We start from the raw sequence: 27,317 nt of genomic DNA on the forward strand, positions 1-27,317 counted from the left end.
CTCTCACATGATAAATGCATCGTTCTTGTTATCACGGCCCAAGGAGAAAAGCTGCAACTTTTCCCCACAGACGCTGTTGGTTATTGGCCGTTCAAGCATCCGCAACACTTGGACGGACATGAAAGAATGAAACAATTAATCGTGTTGATGGAATCCAGGTTAAGGATCCAGGGAAACCTAATTCCTCAGGCAGTGGCTGATTACATAGCCGTAGCTGCAGTTACGGGGCGGGTCCGATAACCTGGAAATGTGAAAATAAAATGTCAAAAAGATCAACTCAACATAAATCTGAGCCGAGAGTTCACTTGACGAGAATTCCGGTTTTGGACAGCGAAAAATTATCTGCAGCCATCCATCAAATCTCTGGAATTTGTGCGCACACGCCAGAGAAGAGAGAAGACGACTGCGACGTGAGGTGTTTTAAATTCCTGGTCGGCTTTCCCCCGTATATGTCACGTTCATATAAGAATTTTTTTTTTTCAAGAGTTAATGTGACAACAACACGGAGGCTTGGGGGAGTTCACCGTCAGCCTGTTAAGGAAAATAAAGGAACACGATAAAAACACACTAACCCCCGACCCACCCGGCAACAAAAACTCAAAATTCCTGATCTATTCTTAGCTTCCCATTCAATATTCTATAAAGAGTTCTATGAAGCCTCCGGACCCATCTCCTCTCCTCTACCCCTGACCCCATGTCCCTATACATCGTGTCAAAAGGGAATCATACAGGGAAGAGAATAATGGGAGAATGGATGAGTGCAGAGGATTTTCTCTTTTCTTTCACACGAGCACAAAGTATTGGGATTTATTGGGCATGTTGAACACTCCCCCCCCCCCCCCCCATTCCACTCTCACCCGCCTTGTCACTCTCTCTCTCTCTCTCTCTCCCACTCTCTCTCTCTCTTTCTCCTTTGATATGTAAACTCATCCTGCTTTCCCCCATATATCTTGTTACGTGGCGAGGGTCCTCTCCGTCTTTTTTGTTGTTGAAAAAAAAATAAAATCTAACACAAATAACTGAAATCAATCGTTTCATTTCATTTCATTTCATTTTTTTTTTTTTCTTTACCAGTTTGTCAACAACAAACACCAATGCGCAAATCATTCACTTACCTGCTGGTTGAATACTTTTGCATATAATAATATAGCATAATATAATATACTGAATTGGAGATATAGCTCCATATGCTCAATATTACCCGGACGTTTTGGAACTGGAAGGAGTCGATTAGTCGATTATAAATCGATGAGTTGACCTACCCTAAAGGCCGCCACTGACTGCGCCAGTGGGTTTATAACATTTTAAGATTGTCACGCTCATAAACAGTTTAGTTTGGTCTCTATCGGGATGTTTGGAAATGCACTCATATGGTTCGTTGGCTTTAGTTCTATCAGGTGCCGTTCACTCGCTCTCAATATCCGATCTCAAGGCAAAAGCAAAAGAAGAAAAACAAAACAAAACAGGATGTATCCACAAAATGACTACTAATAAACGCAAACACGAAATAAATTAAAAACAATAAAAACAAAACAAACCAAAACAAACCCCTTACCGTTGAAGGTCCAAAGGGGCAGGAGTCCCGCGGCCACGGTGCTACCGTCGGTGCCGTTCATCTTGCATGTCAGTGGCAGCTTCCAAGAACGTCAACGCTTTTTCCCCTTTTCACTCGATTTCGCGTTGACTTCCCCCTTCCTCGGTGCGTCTTCTGTTCCCTCCTGGCTGTCCCCGCTTCTTTGCTTTAGCTTTTTCTTTTTCTTTTTTTTTTGGGGGGTTTCTCTCTCTCTCTCTCTCTCCCTCTCCCTCTCTCCCTCTCCCTCCTGACTTCTCCTCCTTACTTCCCGCTTCAAGTTTGCTTTTCCAACCGTGCGACGGAGCGGAGTCGGGCTCCGTCTCTCGCCCGCTCCGGGTCGAATCCCACGTCGACTCCTCTCCCTACGAGAGCGGAGGTCGATTGGAGGGAGCGATCGCCGGAGTGAGCGACGCGGTCGCCGCGTGTGTATTTCCCCTCTCAGCGCCGAGAGAGAAGCCAGACGCGCATCCAGTCATTAACGCATCAAAAAAGTAACGGACATTAAAAAAAAATAAAAATAAATATATATATATATATATATATATATTTTTTTTATTTTTATTTATTTTTTTTTAATATATATATATATTTTGCAATATATATATATATATATATATAAATATATATATTTTTTTTTAATATACTTATATATATATATATAAATAAATATATATATTTTTTATATATATAAATATATTGATATATACGCAAGAGCCAACAGCGCGCGCTGCTTTTTCTTTTCTTTCCTTGTTTTTTTGGGGTTTTTTGGGGTTTTTTTTACCGCGCGGTCCTCGCGCCACGGTCGCAGCTCGCGCCAGACGCACGCACTGTGTTCATTGAAAAGAAGCTCAGACTGTTTGAGCAAGAGGTGGAGGAGGGAAGGAACGGAGAGAGACGGAGAGGGAGAAGGAGAGAGGGGGAGAGAGAGAAGGAGAGAGAGAGAGACGGAGAAGGAACGGAGAGAGAGGGAGAGGGAGAAGGAGAGAGAGAGAGGGAGAGGGAGAAGGAGAGAGAGAGAGAGAGGGGGAAGGAGAAGGAGAGAGAGAGAGAGAAGGAACAGAGAGAGACGGAGAAGGAGAGATAGAGAGAGAGGGAGGGAGATGGGGAGAGAGGGAGGGAGATGAAGAGAGGGGAGTTTGGAGAAGGAGAGAGAGAGAGAGAGAGAGAGAGAGAGAGAGGGAGGGAGATGGAGAGAGAGAGGGAGAAAGAGACAGAGAGAGGGGGGGGTGGAGCGAGAGAGAGAGGGGGAGGGAGAGAGAGAGAGAGGGAGGGAGATGGAGAGAGAGAGGGAGAAAGAGACAGAGAGAGGGGGGGATGGAGCGAGAGAGAGGGGGGGAGGGAGAGAGAGAGAGAGGGAGACGGAGAGAGAGGGAGAGAGAGAGGGGGAGAGAGAGAGAGAGAGAGAGAGAGACGGACAGAGAGAGAGAGGGAGAGAGAGAGGGAGAGAGAGAGATGGAGAGAGAGAGAGACAGACAGAGAGAGAGAGATGGAGAGAGAGAGGGGGGGAGAGAGAGAGGGAGAGAGAGATGGAGAGAGAGAGAGGGGGAGAGAGAGAGAGGGAGATGGAGAGAGAGAGAAAGAGACAGAGAGAGAGAGAGAGGGAGAGAGGGGGGGAGAGAGAGAGACGGTGAGAGAGAGACAGAGAGAGGGAGAAAGAGGGGGAGAGAGAGAGAGAGGGAGATGGAGAGAGAGAGGAAGAGACAGAGAGAGAGAGAGAGAGAGGGAGAGAGGGGGGGAGAGACAGAGAGAGAGAGAGAGAGAGGCAGAGGGAGGCAGAGAGAGGGAGAGAGGGGGGGGGGAGGGAGAGCGAGAGGGACTTGACTTTTAAGGTTCCTTGATTCGCAGTAAGTCATGTCACAGCAGCAGCAACTTGATCACGAAGGAACCAGAAAATCATAAAAAAACCAGAGACAAATCAGTCAACCGGTCAAAAGGCAGCAAGAGCACAGACATCCCAGCCATAACCAGGCAGACAGGGATGAGGTGGTTTCTTCATCAGGTTTGAGACAGCGGTTCACTATGAGGACAGCTCCCTTTGTAGCCAGGCCTTCCTCCTTTGTACGCTTTACCTCCTTGGAGAGAGAGAGAGAGAGAGAGAGACAGGGAGAGAGAGAGACAGGGAGAGAGAGAGAGAGAGACAGGGAGAGAGAGAGAGAGAGAGAGACAGGGAGAGAGGGAGAGAGAGAGAGAGAGATAGAGGGACAGAGACAGAGAAAGAGCCATAGAAGTATATATATGTATACTGCATATATCTGTATACTGTATACTGTATAACTGTATATATGTGAATGTATACTGTATAAATACATTGTAACTGTAATACTGTAATATATATATAAAGCTAAAAAATATATATAATAAAAATGTATACACACACCTCTACATACAGTATGTATCTCTGACTCTTTATACTGTATAGACATGTATAATGTATATACAGTGTATATATAAAGTATATATAAAGCAATACTTATTACTTATTAATACTTATTTATATATATACAGTATACAGTACACAATATATTTTCAACAGTATTGTTTGAATATCTGATAGACTCGATTTATTATTTTTTTCACTTTTGCAATAAACGTGTGTTTCCCGTGTGAATAAAGCCATTTGAACTGAACTAATTTAGATGGATTTAAGTGTATATTTAATACGACACAGACAATTAATACTGTTATAGCATTATAGAACCCAGAATCGCGATTGTGGCGCCACACCCCTTGCGGCCGCCTGGGCGAGCGCCTCGTGTCGCTTACAACACATTTTTGTATTTTTGGAGCTTATTGTGCGAAATCATCGGGTGTCATGACATTTTACCGCTGTATGTGACAAAGAACCTCTTGAAGCTTGAATCTTGAATCTTGAGAGAGAGAGAGAGAGAGATACGGTATCTTTACCTCATTATATGTTTATACATGTTAATATTGTTGTGAGTTGGCAAATAAATCTTGTCATGCCAATAAAGGAAAGTTGCATTGAAGTGAGAGAGAGAGAGAATCAGAGAGGTTGTGTGCATGAGGGCGAGCTAGAGAGCGCGGGAGACAAGAAGAGAGAGAGAGAGAGAGTTATGAGTGATGTCATTCCAGATTCTAACCAATGAGTTGGTACTGGTGAATTAATATGGGGGAATTAATCGATTTAATAAACAGTCTGATATGAATCGCGTTGTCAATAAAATTGTGGTAATCGCACTATTAGAGCCAGTTTTCCAGAGATAACCTGATGCTGTTTTTCATTTCAGCACCAGCGGGGTGGACAGCTCCCACCGTCACAGTCAATGCACAATCCAAAGGTCAGGATGTAGCCCAGCCGACTTTTTTTCATCTGCACTATGTCGGCACACAAGGCCGATGTGTTTATGTTTGCTGTGGTGTCGGACATGTCGTTTTTCTGCGCAAATACAATTCACATATGCTGCACTGGTCAGATGTATTATCGGGGAATGCGTGAATTTCGGAGAATTGGCTCAAACCGATCGGCCGCCTGACACCTTTCTATCATGGCCAGCATTAGCATTTTCAGCAATTTGTGTGACAGTAGCTCTTCTGCGGGATCGGACCAGACGGCCCCCACTCGCGTCCATGAGCCTTGGGCGCCCACGACCTAACGCCGGTTCACCGGTTCTCCTTCCTTGGACCACTTCAACCACTGCATACCAGGAACACCCCACAAGACCTGCCGTTTTGGAGGTGCTCCCACCCAGCCGTCTAGCCATCACAACTTGGCCCTGGTCAAAATCGCTCAGATCCTTACGCTTGCCCATTCTTCCTGCTTCAACACATCAAAGCCCCTTGTCATCCAGGTCATTGAATCCCAACCTTTTCCACACCAAGGACCCTCAACTAAATATGTATTCCATTTTGATACAATAAGATTTTGTCTCCTGGCCCCCATCTGAGAAGACCTGTATTGTAACAGCAGATATAATAGCCAGGACTTCTGCTCTGTGAGGTAAGTGCTGGAGGTGCGTAAGTTCAGGTACGTTTCATTTAGGAGGATTTAAATGTATATTTAATACAACACAGTCAATTAATTCTATAATATAATTATAGAACCCAGAATCGCGATTGTGGCGCCTCCCCTTGCGGCTGCCTGCGCGAGCACCTTGTGTCGATCACGCACATTTTGGTATTTTTTAGTATTTTTAGAGCTTATAGAGCTTATTGTGCGTAATCACCGCGTGTCATGACATTTCACTGCATATATGTATGACCGTATGTATATGTATGTGACAAATAATCTGTTGAACTTGAACTTGAACTTCATGAACTGACTGTTGACTTGCTGCCTAATACACCCCACCCCTTGACGGGTGCCATTGGAACGAGATGATCAATGGTATTCACCTCACCTGTCAGTGGTTTAATGTTTTGGCTGATCGGTGTATATCAAGACCAGAAAATAGATAATGGAGAAAAGACCTTTTACAAACAAAACGTCCATCATCTGAAATGGCATATTACCATATTAATTAGTACTCAAAACGAGTGTGTAATATGAAAAACAAGAGCTCTGAGGTAGGCTGTCACCTTATTTGAATAAGAAAAAAGGAAAATCTGGTAATTATAAAAATATATAATAAAAATATATTATAATAATTATAATAATACATGATATACAGTATACATATAATAATATAAACAGTCATGCTTTTTAAAATGGTCACCATTAATGTGATATCGGCTATATTCTATATATCCTGTATATATTCTATATATACTGTATATAAACGTACAAAGCCTCAATATGGTCCTAGTATTGAGTTTTGAGAAGACGCAATTTGAGTCAGTCATGATCATCTGTTTGGGTAAAAATATTAAATAGAATATTTAATAATAAAAAATGTAACACAATTATCAGATGTAAAAATGGTTTCATGCAAAGTGTTTCGATGGAACCCAGTTGTTTCGAAAGTTATACAATAAGTAATTATAAGTGCATTAACATTTAACACTTGAACAAACAATATTTATATTAAACAATATAAACAAGTATTTGGAAACTTATTTGAATTGATTAAAATATTAAAAACTATGGAAAATTAGACTTTTAAAACCATTTGTTAAAAGAGAAATGTTAATCTAAGTTGGATTCACGGAACATAATTAATTCATCTCTGCGATTTAAATTCCTCTCCATACTTTTAGTAAAAAAGGTTCTATGAGACAAAGAGCAGAAAGAAGCTTTTTTATTTTTTGCCAGGGCTGCTTGAAGCCATGGGTTTAACGGATTTCCACTGCATAAGAATTAGGTTTTGCAATAAAATATTTTATTGGAAACCAGGATACTGGCTGTATGTTGTGTAATTAACACAGTCCAATTGACGGTGGGTTGTCAAATTTTAGATTATAATTTTTTTCAGTTGTCAGAGCCCAAAAAAGGGGTTCATGTATTGAAGACAACTGTATATCACAATGATGAAAGAGTAAATAAGTAAGTAAACCATTATTTATACAGCACTTTTTAAAACATGGCGTTCAAAGTAAATTTCATTAAACATATACGTATAATATAAGTATATAGCATAAATATAGTATAAATATAAAATAACACTTATATAATAAAAAATGTGAAACAAAAAAGAATGGACACAAATATAAAAGATAATAAAACATACATTCACATAAATACACATACTGTATGAAGAAGCTGACTTGTAAAAGTGAGTTTTTAATAGTCGTTTAAAACATTCAACAGATATTTCCGATCTGATGATTAATGGGAGACGGTTCCAAAGTGTGCGGGCCTAGTACACGAAAACACGGTCACCTCTGCTTGCTTGTCCAGGGAAGGGAACAGTTAAAAGTCCCTGATCAGACGACCTGAGAGGTCTCACAAGGCTTTAAGGGTTCAGTAATCCAGTAATGTCATTCGGTGCTGCGCCATGCAGTGCCTTGTGTGTGATCACAAGCGTCTTTAAATCAATCCTACAGGGAACCGGCAAGCGAGTGCAGGGAAGCCCAGATGGGAGTTCTGTGGGCCCTGCGGCTGGTCTGAGTCAGGGCCTCGCGGCTGTATTTTGAGCCAGCTGCAGCCATGGCTGAACCACTTTAGCAATGTGTTGATCAAACTTCAAATCGAGAAGCGAAAATAACACCCAGGTTCTTCGTGGTGGTTTTGATATTTGGAGCAAGTGGGCCAAGTCAGTGAAGACTAGTAGTCGCAATATGATCAGGGCCAATGATCAGGACTTCTGTTTTGTCCGAATTTAACTGGAGGAAGATAAAGAGCGTCCATGTTTTGATGGTGGTCAAAAAGTCATGCAGGATGGCTATGTTGCTATGATCATTTGGCTTGATGGATAAAGTTGTGTATCGTCAGCATAGCAGTGATGGCAGATTCTATTAACAATTGAAACCGTGGGGCCCAGGGGAAGCTTATTTAAAGAGAACAATATAGGTCCCAGAATCGATCCCCGAGGAAGCCATCACAAAAGGGGAGCTGACGAAGAGACATGGTCACCAATGGAGACTGTAAACTCTCTACCTATTAGGTGGGAGAAGAACCACACTAAAGCCTACCAAGTGAAACCAACCCATTTCTGTCGGTTAAAATGGAGTTTGAGTCTGTCAATTAAAATTGTATGATCAATAGTGTCGAAAGCGGCACTCGGGTCAAGCTACACTACACTACGATTGAGCATTCACCTCCCCCATAATGCATGAGTATATCATTTGTAACCCCGAGTAAGGCAGTTTCAGTACTGTGCTGCAGGCAGAAACCCGACTGGAATTTTTTCGAAAATATTATAACCTTCAACAAGCTGTAGTAATTACTTTGTGACAATTTTTTTTCGAGAATTTTAGAGATAAAAGGTAATTTGGAAATAGGTTTGTTATTCTTTAAGAGAGCTGGATCCAGGTTAGGTTTTTTTTTGTTTTTTTTAAAGGAAGGCTGTACGATGGCTATCTTAAAGTAATTAGGGACACAACCAGAAATGAGGGACTCATTTACAATGATGAGTAACATGGGACAAATAACTGGCTGGAGAAATTTGGTGGGAGTTCCATCCAGAGGACTGGAAGTCACTCGCATATGGATTATTGTAACTCACAGCTCTTGAAGTGAATTTGTTGAAAATTGGGCCACGAGAGGACAGGGACCTTCCGGAAAATCCGAGAATAAAAAAGCAGAGGGTGATAAATTTGACCAAATATTATTGACCTAAGGCTAAAAACATTTTGCAGTCCACAACAAGGGTCATAGGGGCAATGATTGGGGTTGCAGATACAAGGCGATTAATGGTGCTAAACGGAAATCTGGGGCTTTTCCTGTTAGAATGAATCAGTTAAGCAAAGAAGGCTGACCTCACATCCTTAATGTTTTGGTTGAGGGTAATCCAAAGCTCTTTCATTAAATGATAATGAACCTGAAAGCTTGAGGTCTTCCATCTGCGCTCAGCCTTTCAGCATTCCCTTCTCAGGCAGAAAATACTACTCAATGAACCAGGGGGATGAATTGATAATAGGTACAGACCTCATAGCAAAGGGGAAAATACAATCTCAAGCCGACAGATCTAGATCAGAGCGACCTCTGCGTCACTGCGTGATCCGCTGAGGGATCCGCTGCGCGTTTCATCACAAATAGAAACACACAGTGTGTCTTTTATTGTAGATGTATTTTGTTCCACGGTTCCCTGATTGACTGAAACAAAAAAATAGCCCCGCACGTAACAGGACGATATAGAGAGCACCCACCCCAAGCCACGAACAGTACCGGAGTGGGCGTGGGGAGCAGCAGCTGATTTGCATTTAAAGCGACACACATAGAAACAGCCCGTCAAGAACAGGACTCAAACAGAGGGTTATAGAGGCATGTTAGAATGGCTAGAATGCATAATCTAAACAAAAAACGTCAGAGACATGTTTTGGGAACCTCAGAGACATATATTCACTTGTTGAAAAGGAGTATAGCATGGGACCTTTAAAAAAGAAAAGAAATTTCACACAATAAATCTAAAAGATTATCCCTTCAATCTGCAAGAGACATTTCCTCAAAACAAGGTGAATAATCTCCCTCGCCAGATTTTAAATGAGTGAATGTATCCCAAAGGAAAAACAAGATGACAGTTTAAGAGATAAATCAGGTGAAATGCCACAGTGGAAATTGGGGAACTTTCCAGTGTAAATCTGGAATCGTCATGGCGACGCCTCCCCACGGTGCACAGAGAACCTCTCCTACAGAACCATCTTTTTCTTAACACAGCCTGTCTCCAAAACAGGCTGCCCAGTTTACCTCCAGGTTTTAGGACACAAGGAAGTTATGCGGTCCGCTCTGAATTTCCAGTGGCCTAAAAGAAAAAGAAAAAAAAAAAATTTTGCCTTTTCGGTTGGTTTGTGATTATTCAATGTATTTGCAGATATATGGATACAACTCTTTACACTTCCCCTCCTTCCTCCTGAAATAACACTGTGCTTTTGTCTGTCCATGTGCATGTTCTTTCTCTGTGTGTGTGTGTGTGTGTGTGTGTGTGTGTGTGTGTGTGTGTGTGTGTGTGTGTGTGTGTGTGTGTGTGTGTGTGTGTGTGTGTGTGTGTGTGCGTGTGTGTACGTGCATGCATGTGTGTGTGTGTGTGTGTTAATATTAGGCTGTTATTTTCCACCAGGCGCACAGAATTAGCCAAATTATAACTGTGATATCATCAGACAATGACATCATTGCTGACCTGATTTCATGAGGCTGCGCAACATAGAAAGTCTGATGCGGAGTACGCGCACACACACATACAGTACACGTACACACATACACATACGTACATATGCATGCACAGATGCACATACATGCACGCAAACATGCACACACACAAACTCAAATACCCCTTAGAGTTACTGCCTGGCTGAAACCACAATACAGAAGAAAATAAAGATTACTGTAGAGCTGAATGGAATAGAATAGAATACAATTATTTGGAAAAAAATCGCTAATTGTATTGGATTCTGGAAGTGAAATCCATTTTTGTGAGGTCCATTTTTAAACAGCTGACCTTTGACCATGTCATTTCTGAGAGAGCTTTACTTAATTCTAAGTACACAATGTTTGGGGAATTTTTATTATTATAAGGCAACCTGATATTCTTTAATCACAAGATTAATTCAATCAAAGTCAAAACGATTTCACTCTCCTTGGAAGATATAGAATCATTTATTGATTGTAGTGTTTTAGTCATTCAAATAAATCTATTTTTTGGACCAGAGAGCAGAGGATAATACAGCACAACACCACAGGAATTGATGACCCTTTTCGAGTCCGTCTTCTTTGAGGGGACGTAGCATTTAGGACGGAAGGGAGGAAGGGATGGAGGGAATGGAGGGAATGGAGGGAATGGAGAGAAGGAAGATTGCGCCACAGGAATTCAGAGGAGGCTTTTGGGCATGTGGAGCTCTCCTGAGAGCTCTGTAGTAATGGGTCAGATCACATTAGAGACAATCCCACCCTGGGGGGCGCACACTTCAGTCCTCATCCTCTCCTCCCTCCTTCTCCTTCTCTCTCTCTCTATCTCTCTCTCTCTCTCTCTCTCGCTCTCTCTCTCTCCAACCCCCCTCTCCCTGTCGTTACCTGCATCATCGCTTTGAGCCACTTTGTTTCGTTTTCAAGACCCTTTGACTCCTCCCATTCCCTAGATGAATGCTTTCACTTTTGACTTTTTCTTGCATCATCGCTTTGAGCCCCTTTGTTTAGTTTTCAAGACCCTTTGACTCCTCCCATTCCCCAGATGAATGCTTTCACTTTTGACTTTTTCTTATTTGCGAAAATGTGCGTAATGACCGTATTTGGTCAATTTTTTTTCTCTTCTTAGTAATCACAATCTGTTTATTTGGCAGGGTACATGTACATATAAGAGGAATTTGGCATAGTAATGATTGGTGTATTGCTGTACATGCAAATGGCAACAATGGCATAAAGAAAACAACAATAGCCTACAAAATAACCGAATATACAAAAATAGCCCCACAAACAAAGCCAAATATCTAAAAACATACAGGATATCAATGCAAATGCAATGAGATGCACAGGATAAATTAAGTTAAGAGCCAATATCTACATGTCAGTATGGTTGCATAATATGGCTCTGGGTATAAAATATAAATAGATTTACTGTACAGGGTTAATAATATGTATACAGCGATACAAGTATGGACAATGGATTATTTATACTATGGAAATTATTACTATGTTATTTTTATCTATTTTATGAAATTATAAAAGTAAATTTGTTCTTAGATATGAGAGGAATGAGTGTGGAAATGAGTGTGCAGAGGTATTGCAAGGGAGGCGCAAAAAAATTAAGGATTCAAATAATAATAGTAATAATAATAATAATAATAATAATAATGATAAATAATAATAATGAATAAAAAATGATATATTGTACAATACAGTAAGACGCTTTATTACAAAATTATACTATGTATTATAAATGTGCATGTTCTGATTCAGAATGTACATTCGCACCGTGTCCTGTGTACAGTGTAGACTCCGTCGTTCTGTAGTGATTACAAACTAGGCGTGTGTGTTTACGTACCTTTTACCAGGTAGATGTCTGTGGATATGTTGGGTTGATATTTTGTCTCTATTACTTTGCAGGATCATTGAAAAATACGAAAAACAGTAGTTTCGCGATTTTTGCGACTACGTTGAGTTGAGTCCACTCGAATGTATGACTGAGTGATGTGTTCAAGATCCAGAGAGGCGTCAGCAAAAAAAAGGGGATATGGTAATTACTCACAAAAATACCACTTAAGTTATTGAAAATGTAATTAAAGGAAAGAAGTTACCACTAAAATTATTGGGTGAAGCGGTATTCGCACTGTGTCATCCAGGAACAATCATAATTCCTAAAACACCGTTCTTCAGGAATACTTCAACCGAATGCCAGAAGAGAAACATGCAGACTTAAGTCTACATTAATTGGTCCAGACGTAAGTCCACGATGTATGTAACTTTTGTAACTTGTGATGTATTTCACAGAAACCAAAAAACTGTAATACGTACTTAAATATATTAAACTGGACCCTGTGCATTGTTTCCTGCAGCTATATGTATTATTATCATTATTATTATTATTATTATTATTTTGTATAATTATTATTATTATTATTATTAATATTAATAATAATAATAATATTATTATTATTATTATTATTATTATTATTATTATTATTATTATTATTATTATTATTATTATTATCTTTCTTATTCTTATTCTTATTCTTATTCTTATTCTTATTCTTATTCTTATTCTTATTCTTATTCTTATTCTTATTATTCCTATTTGAATTCTTATCCTAATTCTCGTAATTTTCATTACATGGGCACCTTTCTGCCCCCGTTAGCCTGTGTGAACAGTTAATAAAAGCCACAAATTAATTTGGCTGCTGGACCGCATATGACCCATTTTTTATTTGTAATTATTGGGAGGAAGGGCATCAAGTCCTAGGGAGGGGGGCTCAAAAAAAAGGGTTTGAATACCACTGGTCTAGGCGTTAGACATTGCATCTGCTTAGAATGCTTAAACCTTTATGGAAAATAATTTACGGTATTAACGGTGACATTCATCTGCCAGCTATACAGTATTTAATGACTTGATAGATATAACAGACTGATTGTTCCGAGTCCTTAATGGGGAGGATAATGAACGGGGATGTTCTTCTGAGGCTGTTTTTCGTCAGGAACAGAAGATTTGAATGTCAGCCCCTCGACCTCCAGCCCTTTTTGCGTCCATCCTTTTTATCCATTCCACAAGTCTTCCTTCTATCATACCTCCATCCATTATCCATCTGTGGACCCCCCCCCCCCCCCCACACACACACGCCCATCTCTCATCATCTTCCTCTTATTTAATATACGACTGCCTTCCTCTGTTTATCTCGACACACAAACATACCATTAGATTAAATTAGATTAACATTGTTTATCCCCATGGGGATGAAAACAAGCCATTGTCAGGGGGAGAGTAAACAAACCGAGGAGGCTGAGGCTTTTATTGGGAAATAGGAAGCTTGTGAAGCCCTTTGAGACTGTACTGTGATTGAGGGCTGTAGAAATAACCTCGACTTGACAAAGTGCACCAGGTAAGGTTTATTAACACAGTACGCAACTTGTTGAAGTCTTTTATTAATAATATATACTGTACATAGACTGCAAAATATGCATATACTGGCAAGCATTGATGCATTTTGATTTGTGCTTTTTTTTTCTTTGGCTTTTCCTTCAAGAGTATTCATCATATGCCTAGCGATGCATACAAGAGCCCCTTTACACCTGGCATTAAAATGCGATCTGTATCTGGATACGTTATCTGGATGAGGAAATACGCACGTTATTGAAAGGTGTAAATGCACGCAGAGCACATTGCAATGGGATCTGTCTGAGCACGTCTGAAGCTTATCTGGTTCAAATCGGGATCGGATCTCAGCCAGGTGGGAATGCAATCAAACAGCTCGGCCACGTCGGTGAGAGAAAATCCGCCCACAAGTTGAAAACGACACCTTACTCCGCCTCTTCCCACTCTCTCCAAGGAAGCCAGCCTGCAGAAAACCCCTTCTTTGGCAATGGAAAAATAAGTAAAGGCCGTTAGAGCAGCATGTGACGAGTGACTTTGACCTGTTGACGAGTCCAACTCAATTTCCATCGCAGTGCAGACACAATCAAGATAAGAAGAAGGCTTATTAATACCAGGTATAAATGCACGGTGCCTGTGATGGGTCGTGACTATCCTGATAACGTATCTAGATACAAATCACATTTTAACAGTGGAAAAGGGGCCCGAGTGTTATATTGGCAATGAAATACTTTCTCAATTCGGTGACATTCCCAAGAGTGCAATATCGAACGACTATTAATTATAACAGTACCCAAAAAAAAAGCTGAAGTTAAAATGAATATATATTTTTAATTAAATTAAAAAGTGAGATGAAATATTTTTTAAGTAATATTATAACGTGAGAGGAATCTGCTTCACATCATGTTGACATTTGGCTCTGAGATGAAAACAAAAAAAACTCGAACTCCCCAAAACATAAAGAGAGCTGGAGAACTCTTATTGATTTTTTTTCTAACCTTCAATAAGTGTATATGTTTTATTTAAACAAATTGCTTGTAGATTCTGGGAGAGCCTTTGAAAGGATATTGCTTCTGGACACAACATCAACATCAAAAACATGTCAAAGGTAAGTGTGTCAGTGTGTGTGTGTGTGTGTGTGTGTGTGTGTGTGTGTGTGTGTGTGTACTCAGCTTCAAAGCAGTGTCAGTAACCCGTAGCTTTCCAGGCTGTTGCTTTGTAGACCCAGAGCCAACATTACCCAAACGTAAACACTCAGCGGTTAAACTTATCTGGGAAGTTTGTGTATGTGCACGTGCATGTGTTAAAGACAGTTACAAATGTTAACCTACTCATCAAGTAAAATGTATTTCTGCAGCCCTTAATCAGTAAGTACAGTCTCAAATCTCTCATAGAAGTCAGTGGAAATGGAAATCTGGAAAGCAGAATTCATTGGACCGTAAAATCACCAAACCTTGCTTAATTTCTTCTTAATTTGGTTTTTAAGAAAACTACAACAACACCAATGTGAGGGTTGTTCCTAAACTGGATATGTGCCTTTTACTGCTGATTGGCTGTGGTAGACGCCCTATCATGGTATGGTCCCCTGAAATTAAGACACGTGAAAAGACCCAAAAAGCGAACAGAATATACTTCTTCTTCTTCCGGCTGCTCCCGTTACGGGTTGCTACAGCGGATCATCTGCCTCCAATTCCTTCTGTTCTGCGCATCTTCCTCCCTTACACCAACTGCCTGCATGTCCTCCCTCACCACATTCACAAACCTCTTTGGCCTTCCTCTTTTCCTCTTGCCTGGCAGCTCCACCCTCAGCATCCTCCTCCCAATGTAACTCTCATCTCTCCTACACACGTGTCCAAACCATCTCAATCTGGCCTCTCTCACTTTTCCACCAAACTGACCAACCTGAGCTGTCCCTCTTATGTACTCATTCTTAATCCTGTCCATCCTTGTCACTCCCAATGAAAACCTCAACATCCTCAACTCTGCCACCTCCAGTTCAGCCACCTGCCTTTTTGTCAGTGCCACCGCCTCTAAACAACATAGACAACAACGTACAACATAGCTGGTCTCACTACCGTCCTGTAGTGTCCTGTTTGTCCCCTTCACTCTTGCTGAAACCCTTCTGTCACAGATCACTCCGGGCACTCTTCTCCACCCACTCCACCTTGCCTGTACTCTCTTCTTCACCTCTCTCCCGCACTCTCCGCTGCTTTGGATGGTCGACCCCAAGTACTCATCCGCCTTCTCCACCTCCACTCCTTGCATTCTCAGCTTTTCGCCGCCCTCCCTCCCATTCAGGCACATGTATTCTGTTTTACTCCTGCTGACTTTCATTCCTCTTCTCTCTAATGCATGCCTCCACTTCCTCAGGCTCTCCTCAACCTGCTCACTACTCTCGCTACAGATCACAATGTCATCCGTGAAAATCATAGTCCACAGAGACTCCTGCCTGGTTAAATTTGTTAACCTGTCCATCACTATTGCAAACAAGAAAGGGCTCAGAGCTGATCCTTGATGCAATCCCACCTCCACTTTAAATGCCTTCGTCACGCCTACTGCACACATTACTACCGTCTGACTGCCCTCATACATATCCTGTACCACTCTTACGTACTTCTCTGCCACCCCCCAATTCCTCATACAATACCACACTTCCTCTCTCGGCACCTTATCATATGCTTTCTCTAAATCCACAAAAACGCAGTGCCACTCCCTCTGGCCTTCCTTGTACTTTTCCATCAGCATTCTTTAAGCAAACATTGCCTCTGTAGCACTCTTTCCTGGCATGAAACCATACTGCTGCTTGCTGATCCCCACCTCTCCTCTTAACTTAGCCTCCATTTCCCTTTCCCATAGCTTCATGCTGTGGCTGATCAACTTTATTCCGCTGTAGTTACTACAGCTCTGTACGTCTCCCTTATTCTTGAAGATGGGTACCAGTAAACTTCTTCTCCACTCCTCCGGCATCCTCTCCAGGATGGTGTTAAACAGTCTCGTTAGGAACGCCACTGCCATCTCACCTAAACATTTCCATGCTTCCCCAGGTATGTCATCTGGCCAACTGCCAACTGCTTTTCCACTCTTCATCTTCTTTAATGTTGTTCTCACCTCATTCTTGCTGATTTGCTGTACTTCTTGATCCACTATCCCCACATCATCCACTCTTCTCTCCCTCTCATTTTCTTCATTCATCAACTCCTCAAAGTCCTCCTTCCACCTTCTCAACACACTCTCCTCACTAGTCAGCACATTCCCATCATTATCCGTCATCACCCTAACCTGCTGTACATCCTTCCCAGCTTGGTCCGTTTGTCTTGCCAATCGGTACAAGTCCTTTTCTCCTTCCTTACTCTCATACGACTCGTCGTTAGCCTTTTCCTTTGCCTTTGCCACTTCTCTCTTCGCCTTGCACTGCATCAGCTTGTACTCCTGTCTACTTTCTTCATCTCTCTGACTATCCCTTTTCTTCTTCGCAAACCTCTAACCCTAACGATGACCCTAACCCTAACCCTAACCCTGCTCAAAGCTCTCCTGTACTTCCTCATTCCACCACCAAGAGTCCTTCTCTTCCATCCCCTTCCCGTATGATACACCGAGTACCTTCTTGGCTGTCTCCCTCACCACTTCTGCAGTTGTTTCCCAGTCATCTGGTAACCGTTCATTCCCACCTATTGCCTGCCTTACCTCTTCCCTAAATTGCATGCAACACTCCTCCTTTTTCAATTTCCACCATTTTATCTCTGGCTCTTCTTTCACTCTATTCCTCTTCTTGGCCTCCAGAGTCATCCTACAGACCACCATCAGATGCTGCCTAGCAACACACACCCCTACCACCACTTTGCAGTCACTAATCTCTTTCAGATTGCACCTCCTGCATAAGATGTAGTCCACCTGTGTGCACCTTCCTCCACTCTTTTATGTCACCCTGTGTTCCTCCCTCTTTTTGAAATATGTATTCACAACAGCCAATTCCATCCTTTTGGTGAAATCCACCACTATCTGTCCTTCCACATTCCTCTCCTTGACACCATACCTACCCATCACCTTCTCGTTACCTATGTCTCTGATCCCTTTGCCAACATGCCCATTGAGATCTGCTCCAATGACCACTCTCTCCACCTTGGGGACGCTCTCCACCAGTACATCCAACTCACTAAAGAATTATTCTTTCTCTTCCATTTCACACCTAACTTGGGGAGCATATGCACTGACCACATTCATTTTCACCCCCTCAATTTCCAGCTTCCTGCTCATCACTCTGTCCAACACTCTCGTCACCTCCAAAACACTCTTGACATATTCTTCCTTCAAGACTATCCCTACCCCATTTCTCCTGCCATCCACTCCCCGGTAGAACAGTTTGTACCCGGCTCCGATACCCCTGGCATTCCACCTGGTCTCTTGTACACATAGTACATCTACCTTCCTTCTCTCCATCATGTCATCCAGCTCTCCTTCATCGTGCCAACGTTGAAATTCCTACTCTCAACTCTACTCTCCTACCCTTCTTCCTCTCCTGCTGTCTCCAGACATGCCTTCCCCCCTTCTTCTTTTTCGGCCGACAGTAGCACCCTGTTAGCTAACGGCACCAGTGGCAGTCGTTGTTAACCCGGGCCTCGACCGATCCGGTGTGGAAATCAGATTTGTGGTCGGCATGTTTGATTTGGCATGGTTTTTACGCCGGATGCCCTTCCTGACACAACCCTCTCTGTTCATCAGGGACCGGCACTGATGGTACACTAGCTTGTGCACCCCCAGTGGCTAGATTCAAAAAGCAAACAGAACGGCCATATTAATTAATATATTAGACAGACAACTCTTAGATTGACTTTAAAAATGATCTTCATTTATTTTGCAGCAAAGGAGCGAAGCAGGCAGCAAAGCAGCTAGAGCAGGAGGGATTAGCTGTTTAAATCGGCTGGCCCGTGTGGTAGCTACACCTCATTTATTCACAAAAATAATAATGAAATAGGTATTTATTTTCACTCTGATTGAAAAGGCTTTCAGGTGTAGTTTCTTGATGAATTTGATGTGTGATGAAGAAGGAGTTACCGCTGACACTGACTTGAGTAAAATAATAGGTTTATTACAAAAGAACAGCATCAGACCAGACTTGCCTAGGACGTCCAGGAGAGAACCGAGCCGGATGGATTCTCTGTCTAATGAAACTCGGGCGAGTCTTTTATGCTTGCCCAAAGACAACGTTGACCATTTGGTTCCCCTACATAGGTCACCGTTCACATTTTCACCTCCCTTATCACCGGGACCCCTGGCAATGGGCTCTCTCTCTCTCTCTTGAGACCCCTGGCACCGTCTGTTAATAATTATCTTATACAATGGGTACTGTCTTGGGACGCCACACATTCCAAGACACCTCACAGGTACTATTGGCTGAACTATGTGTAATTACTGTTCAGTTGAGAGAAAAGGTTTTAGTTTAGTTTTGATTAAAATTTATTATGTTTTAATTCGAATTTGCTAACGATAATATGCTTCTTGAGAGCTTTGGGGTTTGGAAGCTTTACTACTTCACCTGACCAGGAACTTGTAAGTAGAAATGGTAAACTCTGACTCTATAATTGCTGCACCAAAGCAAATAATAGTGTTATCAGCATAGAAATGTAAATCTAGTATTTTAAATATATAAATAGTGAACAACAACTGTTCCTCACACGGATGGTTTGCCTACTAAATGGCCTGTCATTCAACTGAATATACTCTTCTATCCGACAGCTTGTGTCAACATCATTCACGTTTGCAGTGACTATTTCCTAAAAATCTGATTGACAGTCTGACAAGACGTCATTCGCACATTAAAAGTCTTTCAAACCGATTAGCCGCCGGGCTTTCCAAGAGTTAAGCTCTGACGGCTCCGATAATTTTGAAACGGGCAGTTTCTGTAGCTATTCAAGCTTAAGGGTTCGACTATCTTAAACAGAGGAGGGAAATGGGCTGACCGCCACAAATTTGGGATTAAGCTTGGCTCAAGGGTGAGATTACGACGGTAGGCGTTGTGTTTGAGAGGGAGGATGAAGATTATATATACAGTAAAGTGAGAGAAACAGAAGGGGAGAAAGAGAGAGATATCCCATTGTTGCATGTTGCAAATACACTATACTAAACGTCAGGTACTATCTACTTTGAATCTGCTTTGAAATGGCCACACACCCCTAGAACGGTGTGCATACAAGGGGTGGGCCGATTGAGGAAAATGCGCCACGGATTCTGTGTTTTGTCCGATTACGATTGTCATCCAATCATTTTGAGTTTATATCCGTGATGGGAGATTTTGTTATCATTTGGTCTCATCGGGCATGTCTGCTGTCCGTCATGGCAAATACATCCCGTGATTTGATCACACTCACGTGATAGGACAGCTGCACGTACCGTCCCTCCCCTAAACTACGTCAAAGATCAGCAGCAGAACTGCTTTACGCAACATTTGACAATATCTGCACGTAAGAGTGAAACATGGCAACAAACATTGAAGAATGTGGCACTTCTGGAATTGACTCATGAGATGGAACATGGATTATTACAACATTTGTCCATCTGCTAGTGCGCCGACAACATAAGGTGAGGGTTGAACCGAGCCGATCCCCAAGCTGCTTTCTGTTTGCCGATCGCATTTTAGTAAATGAAAAAGTGAGAGAGGCGAGATTGAGATGGTTTGGACCCGTGTGTGGGAGAGATGAGAGTTACATTGGGAGAAGGAGGCTGGGGATGGAGCTGCCGGGCAAGAGGAAAAGAGGAAGGCCAAAGAGAAGGTTTATGGATGTGGTGAGGGAGGACATGCAGGCGGTTGGTGCAAGGGAGGAAGCTGAGCAGCCGGAAGAAGAAGAAGAAGAAGAAGAAGAAGAAGAAGAAGAAGAAGAAGAAGAGAACACACATGTAGAGTCAGACCAACTTAATTTTCCTTTTACAAGAAGCGTCCGCCTCTAGCAAGAATAACATATTTATTTTTTACAATAAAAACTAGTAGCTCCTTTTATTGCCTTTTTTCGGCAACTTCCAGTTTTTCCAATTCCAACCATCCGATCATGACTATTGGGGTACAATTTACAGATACCAATCTGGATACGACTATTATGGGATCAGTCCACCCCTAGTGCATACCAGTGGGCGTGTGTGTGTGTGTGTGTGTGTGTGTGTGTGTGTGTGTGTGTGTGTGTGTGTGTGTGTGTGTGTGTGTGCGTATGTGCTTGTGTGTGTGTTTGTATGTGTGTGTGGGTGTGTGTGTATGCGTGCGTGCCTGCGTGTGTGCGTGCGTGCGTGTGTGTGTGTATGTGTGTGCGTGTGTGTGTGTGTATGCGTGCATACGTTTGTGTATGTGTCTGTGTGTGTGTGTGTGTTTGCTTCAGCAAAAGAGGGAAACACAGGGGTAAAGGCAAAGCGGGAGGGAGACATTTAGAGAAACTTATAACTCATAACAACGCAGCCCAAGCGCCCACAGTCACTGGTATTATTACCCAGCACAGCATTCTGCGAGGAAAGAAAAGCTTATGCCAATAGACAGCTGCTTAGACGCTTCCACTGTGGATCAGTCATTTATGCTGAATCAGAAAATGACACGGAACTTAAAAATGGCGCGGTGCTCGACTTCTCCGAGAAGAACTGCGAACAGAGCACTGAGCGCTGCCTGAGTCAGGAGACGACAGCATAGCGAAAGAAAAATCATCTGGACACATTCAGGCCCTGATTTACTGAGAATCTTTGCACCTGGAATTGGACGCGTTCCACACCTTGAAACATGTATTTTATTTATCAAACTGGACTCCACAAATTTTGTCAGGGGATTAGTGAGTAGCCACAGGCTTCTTTAGCAGAGCCTATTTATTACATGCAATCTTTTTGCCTCCAGAATATTGTCCGGATTAGATTGTATTGCACTGTTACAGTCCACCATCTGGAGGAACATGGAGGGACACTTACAGTGGTATAAGAAGTACACAGATCTGAGGTAAAAGTACAACTTCCCCACCACAAGATGACTCGTACCACATTGACATTTGCTGCTTAAGTAAAAGTATATAAGTACCTGCAATTCAATGTACTTAAAGTATAAATCATATCCAGTGTGCTGATGTGAGTCTATAAAGTGCTACTTTGCCCATTTTCTGCAGATGAGTGTTAAAAGTAGAAAATCACCAAAACTGAATATACTTCATAAAAGCAACTCTCTTTCACGTTTTTACCTTAAAATAACAGTTTCTAAATCATTTGATGGTACAGTGAGATGCAATATGGAGAATGGCACCTTGTTCACTGATCTGCCAGGCCAAGCTCTGGTAGCTTCATAGCATGGGGCCGAACCCCACACCCTCTCCGGCTCCATGGGAGCTGTTGACTGAGTGCTCGCTGAAGTGGCAAGGTCAGTGCAAGGGGCGCTGTAACCTAGGTGTACATTATATTTGTGTTGGAAACATAGACTGGTATTGAAACGTGTCCGATACGGTTCAAAGTGGTCCAGTAAAATAAATTATCTTTAGGACATCAGACCGATTTTTACGACAGTGGTGTAAAAGGGCAATTGCACTCAGAAACTGTAGGGGTGCCAAATCCCAAATACCAAAACTTACATAGTGCTGCTTTAAGCACAAATACTTGAAAAATGTACTTATGTATACTGTAGTAATGAAGTACTTGTACTTTGTTACTTTAGACCACTGGTAACTTAAGCAACAAATTAGATGGAAGAACCAAAAAGGTACAAAGCCTTTTTAATGCTTATCGATAAAGCAAACAAAAAAAACAGTGGCCAGGCTCACAGTTTGTCTTTGATAAGTGAAAGGGTTCTCTGAGTTCAATTAACCAAAACTGGTGATACAGGAGTTGGAGCAAATACCATGTAGACCAACGGAGGCACATCTGGGGCATGTGAAAAGCTGGCTCTCTACCAAGCAGCTGCTGCGGATTGGCCCTGGAGAAATCACCTCCTGTCTACATGTGTATATATATATATATATATATATATATATATATATATATATATATAATTGATTTGGTTTGCCTTGCGATGCTCTGTCAACTTCTGCTGCTGTAACACCTGGATTTCCATCCAGGAATTCAGGTGTTGTTCCATTGTGAAGGAATCAATCAATCATTAAAACCAAATTATATTCTGTCTATTACAGTTCCTGATCTATGCATGGTCCACATTTGAATTGCGGTGCATTTTAGAAAGTTGGGTATGTGCTTCCGTTGAATGGCTACACACTGGGGGTAGAAAACGACTTTAATAATGCAACATTATGGCTGTGGGTGGTATAATTTTCGGTGATAAGATTTCTCAAATGAGAAATAAAATCTTATCTTGAAATAATGGAACTGATATTCAATGAACAACTCACTCAAAATAGTTTTTTGATGTTTTGTCAGAACAGTTTGTAACGTCACAAACGTGGATCGTCAGGTTGAACCTATCACGGCCCATGATGCAAATACCTGCAAGTACATGGATAAATGTAGATTGTGAAGCCTGGTGCCACGCCTTATGTATATCACAGGATCAACAATATAGGCACAACGTAGTCTTTTTTTATATACCAAATGCTTGCATCTTATATTGGTGTCTACATAAGTGTATTGACTTCAGTGCCTACTGGAGTTTTCTTTTGTATGTTTTTTTAGTAGAATGATGTGGAATGAGAAGCAAGACATTCTTGAACTAAACGTGATGCACACTTTACACTGTAGTTTGAAGAGTGAATGACAATAAAATGTCAACTACAAGTCTCAACTCCATGTCCCTTTGTCTACCTGTTTATTGAGTCGTTGGATTGAGAGGGTGTGCAGCAAGTACTGTAGTAGGGGAGTATCCAGAGTGTATTCATGTGTCTGGACTTCAATCTATCAATATCGGAGATAAAAAATTAATAAAAAAATAAAAAAATAAAGGAAACACATTAAATGTCACATGATCACACCGGACAAACCAAACATTTTAATCTACTTGGGTTACATTGATGCTACTCCCTGCACTCTCAAACACCACCAAAAACAGGAGGAAGCATGCTGGTTAAACTCCTATTGCGCCTCCTAGAGGTTTCCCCATCAAGCTTTTGGGGAACTTTTAGCTTTGATTAACAGCTAAATACTGTAGTATGGGGTAGAACTTGGTTACGGATGTGCTGTTAACTTACTCCTGCACTTTGTTGAATTGTAATCTGATTGGGATTCAGTGAAAGTTTGTAGATCACAATCAGAATCTGTTTGGCCAGGGACATTTACATATCGAAGGAGTTTGTCGTGGTTGGGATTGTGGCATTGCTGTAAATAAAAATAAGCAGTTTACGGAATATACAAAAATAGCCAAATAAAAAAAAAACAACACATAATATTTGGCTTTCTATTTTGTTTTATGTTGGCTATTTATATGGTATATAAAGTCTAAATTAGTACCCTGCTCTCATAATATATTGCAGTTATCGCACAAGTTGTAGCAAAATACAGGAGATGCAATTGTATTTTGGACACAAACGGCAAATTAAAGCCCCTCAGTGATAGGTATACCTGTTTTTTGGAGAGGGCTCATTTCACTTGTGTCTTTAAGCAGGTTTTTATGCCAGGACCGGGGTTTTTTTTTGATTGCAGCAAAGTCCTCAAACAACCACTTGTTTGTCCTCCGCTGTCATCCGTCCAACAGGAAGAGTGACATGACATGTATTACATATTGCACACAAAAAAAACTGTCTTCAGCCAGTCTTAATACTCCTTTTTTGCTAATTGTATTGTAAATACAAACCTCTTACAGTGTATGTGGATAAATGTGGCCTGCTAAGGCAGGGTGACCACAGGGTAAGGGAGTGACAGATGAGCGTCCTCCTGTGGTGCATGGTGCTTTTTTTGTCTAATAGAAGAAGTTAACGTAGAGGCAACGAGTCGTCAATAGGAAGCGCCAGCCCTACAGACACACACACACACACACACACACACACACACACACACACACACACACGTTGATGATGACGCCCACTTCTCCGGTTGGGTCTTACGACAGTCGGATCCTCCGTCGGATGAACTGCATCTCAATTTCGCATCCCAAAATGTGTCATGGAAAATGGTAGAGCTTGTTTTTCATATGACTGATTTATTTCATTTTAAGCCCAGTTCCACTAAAAATCTTGACTGACGTGATTCCGTCTGAGAATCAGACCAAAACTTGTCGCACGAGTTGACAAACGCATCCTGGAGCCTCCATTGGATGTGAAAACTCCGCACTGCAGTGTCACAGCTTTTCACGTGCGGAATCCATAGGAATTAATGGTCTTCTGCTTTGTTCTCGTAATTTTTCCTATTCTGTGTGAAGCAACCACATGGATAAGAAGTTAATACATTGGAAATCGCTTCTAATGATGGTTACAGTGATCATCAATCACAGTTACAGTGATCATCCGCTTATATGGGTCAAAAAGCTTTGGACAGAATCTTTCTTATACAAATGCCGTTTAAATAATTTGCCTATAGTCATCAAGTGGTCAGCTTACAGTGTTCATATTGGGTCTTTTCATACATGACAACAAATGGGGAAAAAATGACAACGACAGTAATGTAAAGTACCGGTGCAGACTTCCACCCAAGGATTTCCTTACAATTTTACATTTTCATCTAACACTCTTAATCCTCTCTGACAATTATTTTAAGTTTTAAGGTTTCAATTTATTTAAGACTGATCATTTGTAAAGCAGGCAGGTGTAGAGCAGTGGCGTGAAGTGGTAATGGAGAGGGAGCCATCTCCATTTCCTGTTTTTAAAAAGGGAAAATAAAAATTTAAAACAGTGTTTTCATTTTAGATGTATTTATTTTCCTTGGTTTCCTAATTGATCAAAACGTAAAAGCCCTGTGTGTCCTGTGTCAGGCTTTGCATGAGAAATAAAGAAAAAGGAAATAAATTGGGTTATAATAATCATCCGCTTAAAGTGGTCATGATCACTTACATGATCACTATAAGAGATTGTCACTGTAGTAAGGTTTTCTGTAACATTGAACATGGCGGGGAAGGTAAACAATGGCAAACACTTGTCAAAAAAAATGAAATTATGGATTTTAAGTAGGGTTTATTAGGTACACATAGTAGGATGTAAAATGTAGAAGAGCCATTATGACCAGAGGAACCTAAGAAGCTATACAAGTTTACTTTCCCAGATCCTCCCAAATCGGACTGGAAGTTTTCATTATTCAACATTCAATTAAATTGTTCAACTCAGCCACAGAAATTTAGGATGGAAAAAGGAAATCGATTTAAGAACAATTGAGACTCGAGGATCAGAGCAATTTCATTCACCTCATACGTCTCAATTAAGCATTATGTACCGGCCAGGCCATCATTTTGTGTATTTGAAGGAAAACCCCTGGCATCAGAATGTTCTAAATTGACCCAGTTTGTTAAAAGATTCTTATACCACTCACTCAGATTGACTCCCATTGATTGAAAAATATGGTTTAACACCAGCGTTTTCGTTGCCCTTAAAGGAAACAGTGCATTCGGAAAGTATTCAGACACCTTCACTTTTTCCTCATTTTGTTATGTAACAGCCCAATTCAATATTTTTTCCCTTATTAGTCTACACGTACCCCATAACAACGAAGCGAAAACAGATTTTCAGAAATTTTTGCTAATTTATTCAAAATAATAAATTTAAATATCTCATTTACATAAGTATTCAGACCCTTAATTGAGTATTTTGTAGAAGCCCCTTTGGCAGCGATTACAGCTTCGGGTCTTCTTGGGTAAGCCTCTACAGGCTCTGCACACCTGGATTCGGGGAGTTGTCCCGTTCTTCCCAGCAGATGCTCTGAAAATCCGTCAGATTGGATGGGAAGCGTCTGTGAAGCGCCATCTTCAGGCCTCTCCACAGATGTTCTACGGGGTTTAAGTCTGGGCTCTGGCCGGGCCACTCAAGGACGGCCAGGGAGACTCGTCCCGAAAGCCACTCCAGCGCGGTCTTGGCCGTGTGCTTCGTGTCGTTGCGGTGTCGGGAAGGTGAAGCGCCACCTCGGCCTGAGGTGGCGTGCGCTCTGGAGCGGCTTCTCTTCAAGGACCTCTCTGCATTTGGCTGCATTCATTCCCTCCCTCAACTCTGACCGGTCTCGCTGTCCCTGCCGCTGAGAAGCGCCCCCATAGCGCCGATGCTGCCGCCGCCGCCGCCCTGCTCCACCGCAGGGATGGTGTTTCCCGGTTTCCTCCGAAACGTGACGCTGAGCATTCAGGCCAAAGAGTGCACTCTTGCATTGGCGATTTTCGACTTTTTAGGGGTGCTCAAGCACACCTAAATTTCATCTCAGCACAACCAAAAAATATATATATAATAACTATTACTAATTATTATTATTATTATTATTTTTTTTTTTTAGCCCCCCACCATTAGATTTCGCAAACAGCGCAAACAATTACGGGCTCAAAGGGCTTTATTTAAACAGGTTTAATATTCAAGGGATTCAAGAGGTTTATTCGTCACATACATATACATACTTTCATACATATATGCAGTGAAATGTAATCATGTAAATATCCGGTATACATTCAAGTCATGCTGTTACACACTCCAGTGCAGTAGGTGGCGGCATGCACCTTTAACGGTGGTCGTCTGCCGGTAAAACCAAGGGGGAAGAAGAGGTAGGTAGTGAATTTCATGGCACACGTTAAAAACACAACTAAGTTGAAAATTCGCAAACAA

At 41.6% G+C, this 27,317-nt stretch overlaps 1 protein-coding gene across 1 annotated transcript in view; it reads right to left on the reverse strand.

Moving 5' to 3' along the window:
• The window catches only part of chrm4a (cholinergic receptor, muscarinic 4a), a gene marked incomplete at both ends in the record, with an annotated part of 61,717 nt that extends 34,871 nt beyond the window's left edge, over positions 1–26,846 (reverse strand). Inside the window, 2 exons of the mRNA XM_080023890.1 lie at positions 26,396–26,641; positions 26,726–26,846. Of these exons, the coding sequence (XP_079880016.1) occupies positions 26,396–26,641; positions 26,726–26,846 (367 nt within the window). The remainder of the gene's footprint in view (positions 1–26,395; positions 26,642–26,725) is intronic.
• Between the last annotated feature and the right edge of the window lie 471 nt (positions 26,847–27,317).

Source organism: Zeus faber (genome assembly GCF_960531495.2).
Source record: "Zeus faber genome assembly, chromosome: 2".
NCBI classification, from domain to species: Eukaryota; Metazoa; Chordata; class Actinopteri; order Zeiformes; family Zeidae; genus Zeus; species Zeus faber.